The sequence below is a fragment of the Sciurus carolinensis genome, chromosome 10 (genome assembly GCF_902686445.1).
Source record: "Sciurus carolinensis chromosome 10, mSciCar1.2, whole genome shotgun sequence".
NCBI lineage: Eukaryota > Metazoa > Chordata > Mammalia > Rodentia > Sciuridae > Sciurus > Sciurus carolinensis.
The window spans coordinates 61,483,971-61,498,552 of record NC_062222.1 but is presented as its reverse complement, the minus strand read 5'-3'; the positions used below and the strand labels follow the sequence as shown (position 1 = coordinate 61,498,552).

At 33.1% G+C, this 14,582-nt stretch overlaps 2 protein-coding genes across 5 annotated transcripts in view; one reads left to right on the top strand and one right to left on the bottom strand.

The window, feature by feature from the left end:
- Smarcad1 (SWI/SNF-related, matrix-associated actin-dependent regulator of chromatin, subfamily a, containing DEAD/H box 1) overlaps window positions 1-14,582 on the top strand; it is an 83,419-nt gene that overhangs the window by 42,140 nt on the left and 26,697 nt on the right. For 3 of the 4 annotated variants that reach the window (XM_047566198.1, XM_047566199.1, XM_047566197.1), the window contains 3 exons: window positions 2,853-2,954; window positions 4,272-4,353; window positions 6,702-7,093. In XM_047566198.1, the coding sequence (XP_047422154.1) occupies window positions 2,853-2,954; window positions 4,272-4,353; window positions 6,702-7,093 (576 nt within the window). Of the gene's footprint in view, window positions 1-2,852; window positions 2,955-4,271; window positions 4,354-6,701; window positions 7,094-7,502; window positions 7,772-14,582 lie in introns of those variants that run through there. The other variant, XM_047566200.1, reaches the window with a different exon arrangement.
- LOC124994391 (glycine cleavage system H protein, mitochondrial-like) lies at window positions 354-887 on the bottom strand. Its single transcript, XM_047566203.1, has one exon. It carries the CDS (start codon window positions 885-887, stop codon window positions 354-356), a length of 534 nt encoding a protein of 177 aa, XP_047422159.1.

Sequence of the window (14,582 nt, the reverse complement as noted above, 5' to 3'; positions counted from 1 at the left end):
CCCAGTTTTTTCCAATGAAAGATCATTAAGTATATTGACCCAAATCCAAGGATGGATGTAAGCAAGTTACAATATATAACAAGATTATCCTTGAATTACATATTTTTATAAGTAGTTTTTACCAGAGATAATTTCATGAATTCTGATATCAGAACCTAAAGCCTACTCTAAAAATTTGTTAAAAAAAAAAAAAAAAAAAAAAAGATGTATATTGTGTTTATCTGCAGTCATTGGGAAGTTAAGTGGTATCTTCTAGTAGCAGTGTTGAAAGTAGTTTTATAAGTCTTCTATCCACCACTAATTTAAGACAAGTGCTGAAGTTATTCCATACTAGTTTATTTAGGGTACCATTTTCACTCCTCAGTTGATTTTACATATTTCTCATATGCTTCTTCACTCATTAGGTCATCTAGTTCTGAAGGGTCACTCAGTGTCATCTTTGTCAGCCAACTGTCTTCATAACAAGATTTGTTCACAAGCCCTGGGATTTCTGCAAGTGCCTCATTAATTTCAGTTACTTCTCCTGATAGAGGAGAATAGAGTTTGCTGGCAGCTTTCACACTTTCCAAAGCACCAAACTCATCTTGTTTTTTCAATTTTGTCCCAACTTCAGGTAGACTACAATAAACAACATCTCCCAGAGATTCCTGTGCAAAATTGCTGATTCCCACTGTTCCAGTGTCAGTTTTTGTAGTTATCCATTCATGTTTGTGTGTGAATGTACGCTCGGAGAGCAAAGTGCGTCCCATGCGCAGTGCCCGAATGACGCCCGCCCTTACCAGCCGGGGCCGGGGCCAGGGCCATGGCGGGTTGGGCACAGCGAGCACTGGGGTTGCATGTAGGCTGCGGGCCGCGGCTAACATGCTCCGCGCCATTCGCAGCGCCATGTTCTCAAGGGTACTGAGGGTCTCCCCACTGCGCCTCCGCCACCCTTTCCTTTTGTTTTTAAGACAGGATTTCGCTTTGTTATCCAGCCTGACCTCAAACTCCGGGCTGAGGCAGTCTTTCTGCTTCACCCTTCTGACTAGCTGGGACCACAGACAGGCACTCCCAGCTCAAATATCTTTTATTTAGCAAAGTGTTCTCAAGGTTATAGCATGTTTCGGTACTTCATTTTTTTTTCATGGCTGAATTATATCCATTTCATGCATATGTCACAGTTTTTTCTGTCCTCCTTTGATGGGCATTTAGTTAGCTTTTATTCAGCTTTTGTGTCACTCTGACCAATGCTCCCAGTAAGAACAATTTAAAGGAGGAAAAGTTTATTTGAGGTTCACAGTTTCAGAGACCTCAGTCCATAGTTGACCCCTTCCTCTGAATATTCCTGCGTTAACAAAAGCTTTTGGGGGGACACCTCATCCACACCATAAAAATACAATAAAAAAAATAGAAATGTGCTATTTGAACAACTGAAGTTCAGGAATACTTAGTTGGAAAATACTGATGTACAGTTGTTACTTTCCCACCTTAGATGGTTATTTTCCATCTATGACCTTTAAAATGCTTCTTAGAATTTCAGTGCCCTCACTGCTAAGTGAGGGTGACACTATGAATTTCTGAGGGATTTGAATCACTTTCTCCAAATACTTTCAAAATTATTCGTCTGCTTTAAGTTCTATTGTTTTCCTCTTCCTATTACAGAATTTCATAGTTTTTGTTTGTTTTGCTGGTGATAAAACCCAGGGCCTTGGGCATGTTAGGCAAGAAATTTACCAATGAGCAACATCCTCAGCCCTTTTGTACTATTTTTATCTTTAACACAACTTCATCTTTTTCCTGTGTGCAGGAGAGGGATCACTCATCATTTAGTTATTTCTACCATAAGTATTGAAAGAGAAAACTAATAGTTCATTTGTTGTATAATAAAGAAGGTAAAAGAGAAAGTAGAAAACTTTTTTCTCTACCTTGTTTTTATAGCACATGGTACAGTTGTTAGCAGAGTAAATGCTTTTTATTGACTAGAATATAAGATTTTTCCTATACACACACATAGGAGTCTTTGTTGTTTCAGGGAAGCTCAAGTGTGAAATTCAACCACTTTCTTCAAATGTATATATGTAACCACAGTTATTCCCAGATCTGTCTGCTTAATTTATACATTGTTTATTTCCACTTAAGTTCCTTTTACCATTGTACCACTTTTATGTTGTGATTGAGCAATTAATACTTAGGCCATTCTGTAAATCAAAACTGAAATAAAAGAAAGCTTCTCACAATTTGAAATTTACAGGTGGAATAAAATTGTGAGCATAGATGAAATACTTGTATCATTTGTTAAATTTGCCAATACCTTGGAAAAAAGTCATATAAATTATATTAGTTAATTTTAGCAACCTTCTAGTGTTATAATAGACTTTTCTTATTGGAGCACTATGTGAAAAAAATTTATTTACTGGAGCCAGGTGCAGTGACACATAGCTGTAATCCCAGCAGCTCGGGAGGCTGAGGCAGGAGGATTTTGAGTTCAAAGCCAGCCTCAGCAAAAGCAAGGCACTAAGCAACTCTGTGAGACCCTGTCTCTAAATAAAATACAAAATAGGACTGAGGATGTAGCTCAGTGGCCAACTGCTCCTGAGTTCAATCCCTGGTATCCAAAAAAATTTTAAAAATTATTTATTGGATATGCCGTAAAGCTCTTAATAATCTTAAATCAGCAGTTTTTTTCATCCTTGAAGACATAAATTTGTCAGTGTTCAAATATAAACTTAAGGAAACATTGTGGAAAAATAAGCATTCTTATCAAATGATAATTTTCAAAAAAAGTCAAAACACAAATATAATTACCTTAATATTGTCGTTAATGGTAATCTCTTAAATTGCTTCCCTTTTTTTTTTTTTTTTCTTTCCATCAGGGGGAGGAATCAAATGAGTCTGCTGAATCTAGCAGTAATTGGGAAAAGCAAGAAAGTATTGTACTGAAATTACAAAAAGAATTTCCCAACTTTGATAAGCAGGTGAGTAGTGTATGAAAATTTAATCTGTGTGTATTAAATATTTATGTTACAAAACATTGTTTAGATTCAACCATGTAAGGATTACAGGTAAGTTTTGTATTTGTTTGATTAAATGGTCTCTTTTATCAGTTATATAAAATATATATGTTTTATACTAGTTTTTGGAAACTGGGCATTGAACCCAAGGATGCTCTACCACTGAGCTACATCCCCATTTCATTTTCTTTTTTAAATTTGGGATAGTTTCTCACTAAGTTGCACAGGCTGACCTCAAACTTTCCATCCTCTTGCCTCAACTCCCCCAGTCACTGGGACTACAGGCATGTGCACCGCATCTGACTTATACTGCTTTTTAACTCTATACATTGTTTATACTAATCATAGTATCAGTATTACAACCCAAATAGTAAAAAACATAACCATAATAACAATGTTGTTCATTTATAAAATGTAAACCATTTGGAAAGCCATCTATATAACCATTACCCCCATGAAGTAATTGCTTAGTTTTTTTTGATTCTAGAAATTTCTTACAAAAATTTTAAAGTACAGCTGGATGCAGTGGTGCACACCTATAATCCCAGTGGCTTGGGAGGCTGAGGCAGGAGGATTTTGAGTTCAAAGCCAGCCTGAGCAAAAGTGAGGCACTAAGCAACTCAGTGAGACCCTGTCTCTAAATAAAATACAAAATAGGGCTGAGGATATGGCTCAGTAGTCAAGTGCTCCTGAGTTCAGTCCCCAGTACCCAAAAAAAAAAAAAAAAAAAAGGGATTTTAAAGTACAGTATTGCATTTCAGTGCATTAGTATTCCATACGCTTTGTTTTACTTTCCATATAGTAAGAGTATTTCCATTGAAGTACATGTTTTCTTAGCATTTAGAATACACATATAGTTGCACTGTTTTTTTTTAATTATATACTTAAGCAGTACATTTGTTGAATTCTGATGAGCTGAATGAATATCTTACTGCTATATTTGTTCTTTACAAATGTTGAAACAATGTTTTGTCTTTCATGATTTGTAAAAGTCTTAACTGCATGTTGAAGTTTCATTTTTAATTGGGCAAACATTTCTTGATCCTTCAGTGTTCAAAGTACTTCCTAGGGAGTATTAGAAATATAAAAAAAATTGTTGCATTCCCTTCAAAGTATCTAATAGAAATTTGCAAGGGTGAAGTCACATAGAAAGCATTTATAAAGCAACATAAAAACAAGGGTGAAATAATTAGATATGAATTCTCAATTTTAAAATTTAGTTTTAAAAGTATAAACATTTTCATTTCTGTAATGTTAATTTGAAATTTTTAACATTTCTAGGAACTAAGAGAAGTACTCAAGGAACATGAATGGATGTACACAGAAGCTTTAGAATCTTTAAAAGTGTTTGCAGAAGACCAAGGTAATTATTCTTTGTCATTTATTATACATACTTCCTGTTGGGCAAGTTGGTTCTTGCCTTTCATCTTACATTGACTTGGGAGGCTGAGGCAGGAGGATTGCATATTCAAGGTCAATCTGGGCAACTAAGGAAGACCCTGTTTAAATATAAAAAATTTTTAAAAAGACTAGGGATGAAGCTCAGTGGTAAAGTTACCCTGAGTTCAAAAAAGAAAAAGAGGGCTGGGGATATATCTCAGTTGTAGAGTGCCTGCCTCGCAAGCACAAGGCCCTAGGTTCAATCCCCAGCACCGCAAAAAAAACAAAGAAAAAGAAAAAGAAAATACATGCTTTCCATTATATTCTGTATTTTAGTTATAAGAAAAAGTGAACCTATTAGCTATTAACTAAAGAAAAGAATTGAAAAGGATGTTGGCAGTGATGATTAAAAATTTTTTGAATGACCAGTCCTAAATATTGATCTATTGTTTAAAAAACAAACCAATAAATAAGTATATTTTTCTATGTGGCAAATCTTTCTTGGTAGTAAAGGCTACTTTTAAACTGCATGTCTAATGCAGTGTGAAAGAAACATTTTGTACATATTAACAGCTGTTAGTCAGGATGGATCTTGTGTTTGGTGGTATATCTTATAATCATTGTAATGCAGATGTTTTAGCCTGCACTGGCATGACTTTGTAAAGCACTGGCATCTAAAACATAGGAATCATCAGCATTCAAAGTCTAAACCCATAGTGGAACAATCTACTGTGGTAGAAAAGACAGGTGGTGGGGCAGAGTTGAATCACATGTTTAGTAGCATCCCTAAGCCAGACTTCATGTAGATTTTGTAATTGCAAAATCAGCTTTTAAAGCCCAGTACAGGTGGCTTTAGGTTCATTTTAAATTAATTCTTTTTTTTTTTTTTTTTTTTTTAATATTTTTAGTTTAGATGGACACTATTCCTCTGTTGTTTTGTTTTTATGTGGTGCTGAGGATCAAACCCAGTACCTCACATGTGCTAGGCAAGCGCTCTACCACTGAGCTACAATCCCATCCTTAAGTTAATTCTTTAAGAAAAGCTGTACTACCAATATTCTTGCATACTGATTGATATTGTGTGTCCTGTCACCTCTTCTGAGTCCAAAAATCATTCTCAGAAGATCCAGATTATCAAAGTGAAGAAATTTGGGGGAATACTGTATTCAGTTTATTTTGCTTATGTATATATGTATTTTTTAATATTTTTATTAGTTGTTGATGAACCTTTATTTTATTCACTTATTTATGTGTGGTGCTGAGAATTTAACCCAGTGCCTCACACATGCTAAGCAAACACTCTACCACTGAGCCACAACCCCAGCTGTTGCTAACATTTTTTATTTATATGTGTAGAAAACGAATGTATGATACTTTTTAAGTCTGAAAACCTCTTGAGTAAGTAAAAAATATTCTCAAAAAGTATATTCATCCTTTAGTATCTGTAGGGAAGCTGTTCAGAACCCCTGTGATAGCAAAATCTGTGAATGTTCAAAGTCCCTTTTGTAAAATGGCATGTATTTGCATATAATCTGTATATCCTCCCACATACTTTAAATCATCTTAAGATTACTTATAATACCTAATAAAATAAATACCATGTAATTAATTGTTTAGGGAATAATGATAAGAAAAAAGTCTATACATGTTCTTTACAAATGTAGTTTTTTCCTCATACTTTTGATCCATGATTGATCAAATCCATGTATTTGGAACCTGGCAGCTAGAGAACCAACTGTATTTTTATAGATTCAGTGGTACATATTTTCTTACTGGTATATAAGCTAACAGTTTACCTCTATTCACAGGCATGTAAGAATTCAGTGAAATATGATAGAGAGTAATAGTGTTTTTGATAATAATATATTGAAATAACTTTTTAAATAATGATGAACTTAGAATAGTGGACATAGTGATGGAAAACTTATGGATAGTTGAAAACAGACACTTGATTAATAAACTTCATGTTAGGATCAGCATTGTTTTGCCATACCCCTCCATGTTGGCATAAAGGGTTAGGACTTCTTCAGTAACATCTGGGACATTATGGATTCACAGCTACAATTTATGTTTTAAGAATCTTTGTTAAAATTGAAATTTATATTTAATTCTTTTTTAAAAGAAGTTGTTACCTCCTTTTGAAACAAATTATTTTCACTTCCTCTACAAAGTGTGTCAAAATTTAATAGTAAATTGCCGCCGAATTCTGAATTCAAAGGGAATATATGAATGTTTAAATATTTTTCTCATCTCATCTGAAGTCTTACAGTTTTTATTTAATTTATATATATTTCTAATTTATTTATTGTTTCTGTCTTTCTTTGTATACAGATATGCAATATGCTTCACAGAGTGAGGTTCCAAATGGAAAAGAAGTTTCTTCAAGGAGTCAAAATTGTCCTAAAAATGTAGCCAAAACAAAACTGAAGCAGAAATTTTCTATGAAACCACAAAATGGTTTTAACAAAAAACGTAAAAAAAATGTATTTAATCCTAAGAAAGTCATTGAAGACTCTGAATATGATTCAGGTTCTGATGTCGGTAGTTCACTAGATGAGGACTACAGTAGTGGTGAAGAAGTGATGGAGGATGGCTATAAAGGTAAAATTCTTCACTTCCTTCAGGATGCTTCAATTGGTGAACTTACTTTGATTCCTCAGTGTTCTCAGAAAAAAGCTCAGAAGATAACAGAACTCCGGCCCTTTAATAGTTGGGAAGCTCTGGTAAGGCTACATTCTTTCTTTTTCCCCTGTGTGTGTGTGTGTGTGTGTGTGTGTGTTTAATTTACAGTACTGAGTATAGTCAAGTTGTCTTTAGCCCAGGGAAGCATAGAAGGGGCGGCCTTATCCTGTGTAGAGTCAAACATTACTTTCATTGTAAGCCAATAGTATTTCAAATAGTGTCATATGACCTAATTTTGAATGAATTAAGGGATGATTTTCCTGAAAAAACCCAAGCTGATTGGCTGGGAATACTGTCACTCATTCTTTTGCATAGAAACTTGGTTCATTTCACTGCAGAAGAAGAAATTAGAGCTTACATTTAGGAAGGAGTTGTTTGCTAGCCTGTTCTGATCTGTTACTGCTGAGACACCATGCAGAAAGCAAGAATGTGGCAGAAATTTTACTACAACTGCTTGAAGAGCAGTAGCAACGTCCAGGGAAGCTCCATGATTCAAAATGCCAGCCTAACTGTTTTAATGCTTCACCACAAAAGAAGCAATTGTTTATTTTCTTTTTCATCTACAAGTGATAGCTCAATCTCTAATCATGTTTTGCTTGGTTAAACAACGCGGCCATTTTATGGAGTGTAGCAGGCTTCAGCGTTTGTAATTGGAAAGTTAGAAAAGTTTGTGGAAACCTAGAATTCAAGCGTTAGGTGAAGGGAAAGCATGAGCACTGGTAAGTACAGTTTGCATGGTAATTTCCTGTAAAAATTTTATTGAAAATACCTGCTTTTGAGTATTCTAAATGTCAACAGTCATTGACTCTTATTCCTACAGAAAAATATAAGAACTTTTTTGAAATTTTGCTTCAACATTTGTGGGAATGTGTGCTTTTATAACATGCATTGTGTATAGGCCCTGCACAATAAAAGCATATGGATGATTTTTACAACTTTAGAAGATGAAGTGGTCTTAATGCTTTATAAAACTTTTTAGGATGTTTTATTCCCTGAGTTATAGAGCAAAGTTGCATTTGTGATTAATTCTATACCTTTGTCAAATCTAAATGAGCATAAGTGCACTTGTTTAGTGTCTTGAAGTGTGGGGGGGGCCTGCACATGGATGTAGAAAGCATTTTTTAAAAATTGAAATATTTGAAAAATATAGAAACATTGCTAGTACTTCAGGACTTTAAAAAAAAAATAATAAAACCACTCACTTTGCCTGAAGCTTTTGCTTTTCTAGAGACCATCTGTCAAAGCAGGCCCTTTCAAAACTTGTTTGGCTTTGCCTGAGTGATTTATTTCTTAAAGTATTTGCTGAAGGGCTTTCTTGTTCTTCTTTTCTTCCTTCTCTTTCTTTTAATCTTTAATGGTCTCCTGTGTTATTATGAAGTTGGGTTGCTCAGGCTTGTTGGGATTCTAATTTAATAATAAAGAATGCAATTATCTACACTGGTTTGTTTAGTCGCTGTAACTACTTGCCCAGATATCTTATAGTAAATTATACAGTTTTACCAAGGTTATATGTGCCAGATGTTTTTAAAACTATTCAGCAACTTATCATGTAGAAAGCATATTTCCCCTACTAATTAATTGGCATAGTTTAAATTAGTCTTGACATGAATTCGGAGATTATGCATTACTTTACTTAAACCTCCTAATTTCTTGTCCCTCTCTAAAAGTGAACATAAAGACACTTACTGTTTGTTTCAGCCAGCCATCCAAATGTTGAGTGTTTTATGAAACAGTTAAAAAAAATCTTAGACTTTCTATTTGAGTTCAGTGAATACAGTGTTTTGTTGTCCTGTGCAATGTAGTAGTTAAATAGCTTTTTGTAAATTTATAGTTTGAATTAACAAATAGAAATATATAACTTTTAATTTTAGTTTGCTTCGAATTTTGAACTTTCAGCTTTCAATAACATCAGAATTTTGAATATAACTGAATTGCAGAGCCATTTAATATCTTAGAAATACCAAAAGTCAGTATTATGTACATTTTGCTAAAAAGCTATATAATTTACTCCTATTCATCAATAAATTTTGACAATGAATCTCTAAATAACTTTGAAACTATAGAAAAAAATAAGTTTTTGTTTTGATAGCTGCTATATTTAGAAGTTCCTGTGAAATTAGTTGTTTTAATCGTGGAATCAGTCAGACTTTAATGAAAATTACAGGATATTAAGAATGTCCTGATAATAATAGCTAGTTAATACTTTCTTAAAATTATTGTTTAATACTAAGGTGTGTTTCATACTGAGGTGTGCAGGAATTCTTTTTTTTTTTTTTCTTTTTTTTTGTGGTGCTGAGGATTGAACCCAGGGCCTTGTACTTGACAGGCAAGCACTCTGCCAACTGAGCTATATCCCCAGCCCAAGGAATTCTTAACAGAATTTCTTAGAACTATAAAATTCATAAATATTTCATGGAAATAATGCATAGTCATCTCATGAATTAAGTGAGCACAAAAGTTTAAAATTTGTTTGGTTCAAAATAAAGTTTCTTTAACATTGGTAACCTTTTTTTTTTTTTTTTTTTTTTGCGGTGCTAGGAATTGAACCTAGGGCCTTGTACATGCGAGGCAAGCACTCTACCAACTGAGCTATATCCCCAGCCCTAGTAATCTTTAAATAATTAAATATCATTTGCATTTCATTGTCTTATTATAATAATAACTTGAATGTGGAAATTGTTAGCAGTTTCTTGAAAAGTTATAAGAATATTTTTTTAAGATCTTTGATTCATCATTTAAGAAGTCTGATGTATATGATATTTAAAAATATATAATATACTTGTGTCATACCAGTCACTTAGTTATCAAATTGCAATGATTTTTTTTTTTTTTTTTTGGCAGTGCTGGGAATTGAATCCAGGGCCTTGTGCTTATGAGGCAAGCACGCTACCAACTGAGCTATATCCCCAGCCCTGCAATGATTTTAAATCCAGAGTTTTTTTTTTATATTGTTATGATTTTCATGTCAGAGAATACTACTTTTTAACTCAAATATTTATGGGTAGTTTAAACACCCATTTTATATGAGGAAAAGCTGGTTATTTAAAAAAAAAAGTTAGTCCGTTACCTAAAAGGGTGTTTATATTTGCATCTTTATTTAATCCTATTGAGTTTTTTAATTTGCATCAGAATTTAGAGACTTTAACTTCATAATTTTTCTACTCTTAGCTTTTCTGCATAATAGTAATAATTTAGGTGCTCATCCTAAGAAAATCACATCCTTAAGTCATGTAGACTTCGGAAGTGTACAAGCCAAAAGTGTTTTTAGTTTAAAAACTAGTTATTGTTAATTGGTGAAATGGAAGTTTTTATGGCCAAATTTCACGTTTGATTGATAGTTCCCTACCCACTTACTGAATTTTTGTCTAGCCTTATGCAAGGTAGAGTGGGGGATATATATGTCTTATTACATTGCCTCTTTATGTTTTAATCAGAATAGCAATGTGTTTATACTGATGAATACAATATTCATGAATAGCTCAGTTCATGAGTAGCTCAACCCCAAAACTTCATATATGCATGTACTTCATTAACATTTAAATCGGCACACATGCAGTTTTCCTTTGCTGTTAGCCAAGCAACCCAAGTTTAGTTGATGTCTGATATTCTATTCTATGCTCCTTGTGCTTCTTTCATTTACTGGTAACTTGTAGCCCCCAATTTTTATTGGGGGGGGGCTTTGTTTTTACTCAGAAATTTCTATAAGATGTCTGTATAAATTTGTTACTTGAAGCATTGCAATGCCTATTTCTTCCTTCCAGAAGGGAGGCTTTGTTAACTTTGATTATAAATAAGGTCACTCTACTCTGACTTTGTTTTAGTTTGTATAAAGATAAACTTTGGTTAAAAAAAAAAATAAATGTGTTCTGAGTACTTTGGAGGCTACTGCCAACTTATTTGTATTAATGAGTAAGATTAGATGTGTATTCTTAGACTTTTATTGTTAAGTAGGGATTAAATAATTTAATAAATAAATGTGCTTTTAAACAATTTCTTCCATCCTATAGAAAATTAAACCTTTGTTCTGGAACAGTGACACACTGTGGCAAGAGAGGGGTACTTCACTTTCAGACTGCTTTTGAAAAAGTCATTAGAGTGATTCTTGGAATTTTTAATTAATCAAAGAGATGGTAATCAGGACCAGATTGAGATCTTTTTTTCATGTAATTATTCAACAAGTAGCAGTCATGGATTTGTTTCTTTCTTCCCCCTAAGAAAGTAATTGTTTGAAAATGATTTGTTCTGTGTAAAATTGGAACAGTACATTAATGAAGAAGAAAGTAAAGTTTATCCAAAATTTTACCAAAGATACCCATCATTTAAGGTATTTTGAGCATCATCTTTTTGTATTTCAGACCATATAAGTAGGATCGTATTTTCTGGGCTCATCATTAAATTCTTTTTTGTTGTTGTTGTTACCAGGGATTGAACTCAGGGGTGCTTAACCTCTGAGCCACATCCCATTTAGAGACAGGATCTCAAGCTGCTGGGATTGCAGGCATGCCCCTATTTAATAACAGTATATTTACAGGGTACTTTGTATTTCTTAAGTCTTTTTTTTTCTTTCCTTTTTTTTTTTTTTTTTTTTTGGTAAAGCTGAGTAACTTATCAGATTGTTAATGGTTTTTAAAATGTTCAGAAAACAGAAACGTGGTGGCAGCAGAATGTTCTTAAACACCTTTTCTTAAATGCCACTCACTCCGATGTTAATTGTGGAAGAAAATTAGCTTCTATTAATTCTTTTGTTAACTCTGGTTTTTATTATATACACACTCTTAGGATTAACAGGTTAAATATTTAGGGTTGTTCTCCCCCAAAATTCATATTCATTCCTTTCCACAGTCTATTTCCCACATGTAATTGCTTCTACAGCTTATGTTCCATTCTTATCGCCTCTTATCTGGGTAATATCATTACATTTTTTGTCATGTGTAAGCCTTATCTATCAACATAACAACATGGATGAATAGATTTGTGCTCTTCTCATTGTTGACTTCTTTTCACATATCATTTCCAATTCCTGAGCTTTACCAGTATGTTGATAATATGGTAAGTTTGAAAATCATTTGTGGTGTTTGCATTATTTTGACTATGTAAATGCCTTCCTAGATGAGCTATGTAAGATAATACATGATTAGTTTTGCTGAACATTTTGTTTCTCCAATTCTTAATTTAGTTTTTCTGTTCGCTTACTTTTGTGCTTCCAGTAGTTAGTGATGTGTTTTTTTTTTCATCAGAAGACAGTAATGTCTGTTTTATTTTTGTGTTATTAGCAGTGTTTGATGCTACATGCTTAGATCCATAATTTAATAAGGGTTGCAAAGTTAATATTTTAAGATTGTCATTACTACTTCTTTAGGAACTATTTATAAAAGAACTTCCCTAATCTGCCCCTCTACATATTTGCTGTTTGTATAAATTCATAATAAGTATTTCTTTCCCTTTATTTCTCAGTTCTCTGGGTATTATTGGATTAATTACCCCTATCACTTGTTTCTTTTTTTTGTTTGTTTGTTTGTTTGTTTTGTTTTTTGGTGCTGGGGATTGAACCCAGGGCCTTGTGCATTCGAGGCCAGCACTCTACCAACTGAGCTATATCCCCAGCCCAGTCACTTGTTTCTTGTGATTTCTGAGTAACCATAATCAATTTGTACCTTTAAAAAAAAAGTAAAAGGAAGAAAAGAGATATTTTTCCTAGATCCTAGATTTCATCAGTCTGCTTATGATAAGTGCCTATGATATTCTGTTCTTTCCATTATAATACTAGTTGTTTCACTTAAAATTGTTATGTGTTTCCCAGTAACTGTAAACCATATGAGAACAGAAACTGTGTTGTCTTTCTGACGGGGCACTTTGGTCAGTTAGAGTATTATTTGCTAAAATGCAAGAATTTGCATAATAAATGGCAATTGCCTATAGAAAAATGTTCATTTACTTATTTTGAACCTTTAAGGTCTTAAGGCATTTGTTACTGGGAAAAGAGCATAGACTTTTTTTTTTTTTTTTTTTTTTTTAACAAAAAGTGTTCCTTTAATTATGGTGAATCCAAGAATAACTATGAATTATTCAATCCACATATTCCATTTTACAAAATAATTCAATTATTTTCTCAGACTAAATCATTATGCAAAAATCACATATACATGAAATAAATTTTTTATAAGTAATGGAAGAGTAAACTAGAAGTAGAGCAATTTGTTTTCATGCAGTAAAACATGAAAGGAGGCATTTATGAAAGCATGAGAAAAATGACTCCAAAACTTGAGAAAAGCATTAATTTAAAAGCTATGTTGTCAAGCTATCTGACCATAATTGAGTTCAGACCTTTAAAATGTTATCAAACAGAAATCACTAACTCACCTAAATAACCTTCACCTGACACAGAAATGAGACAATGCTGGCAATTTCCATCAAACCCAGAGTAAGCAATTTCTTAGTTTGGAAGTATTTCAGTATACAGGTAATGAATATGCTACAATTAATTTTTCTTTTTTTTTTTATTATTTTTTTTTACGTTGAGCATAGACTTTAGATTCTCTTGTTCAACTCTATGACCTTGGAAATTAAACCTTAGTTTGTTCATCCAGAATTGGTGAACTGATCTTGGAATACTTAGGATTTAATGAGTACCTGAATAAAAGGCATCTGTGGTTCCTTAAATGCTGTTCTTGTAAAAATGTTAAGAATGTGCGGATAACTTAGTATTTCAGTGCCATTTTGTGAAGTGCTAAGTTGGGTTTGTGTGTGTGTTTTATTTGTTTTACTTAAAATCTTTCAGAACATTAACAATAATATGGTTTTAGAATAAATTGGATATTTAGTATCTTACCAACTTACTCTAGGATAAAAATTAAAAATGTATATTGTTAAAAGTTGCAAAGATGCATCAGTATATTCTAGCAGTATTGATTTTGTATTGTTTGGAGGGTCTCTCTGAATTTAGAAATAACTGTGATCACAGGAATAATTTAGAGTTGTTAATGTACTCTTGTAACTTGGAAGAATATGCTAAAATATGACATAAATCAAAATCATGTGGTTTTTATCTAGCAGATGGTGTTATTTTGGTTGCTTTTATTCAGTTCTGGATTATGGGAATTTTTGTTTTACCCAACAAGCTTTCAAAAAACTTTTGGGCTTTCTCATCCCTTTTTTTTTTTAAGCCCCTTTTCTGATACTTGGGATTGAATTCAGGGGTGCTTTATCACTAAACAACATCCTCAGTTCTTCTCATTTTTTATTTTGAGACAGTGTCTCACTAAGTTGCTAAGGGCTGTGCTACTTTGCTGAGGCTGGCCTCAAACTTGTGATTCTCCTGTCGCAGCCTCCCATGTTGCTGGGATTACAGTGTGTGCTACCATATCAGGCAAAAAATATTTTTGTAATGTTCTTCAGGATGTTTTTCAGCTATCCATATGAAAAATTCTAATGTCGATACACTAAAAATAGCTTTTTCTTTTAAAGTTTTCAGCCTCATCTTTTGAAAAACAAGTATAAATTTTGAAGGAAATTCTTTTGCACTAAACCATT

Coding starts and splice junctions, on each gene's coding strand:
- LOC124994391 (XM_047566203.1), bottom strand. CDS start 887: ATGGCGCTGCGAATGGCGCGGAGCATGTTAGCCGCGGCCCGCAGCCTA.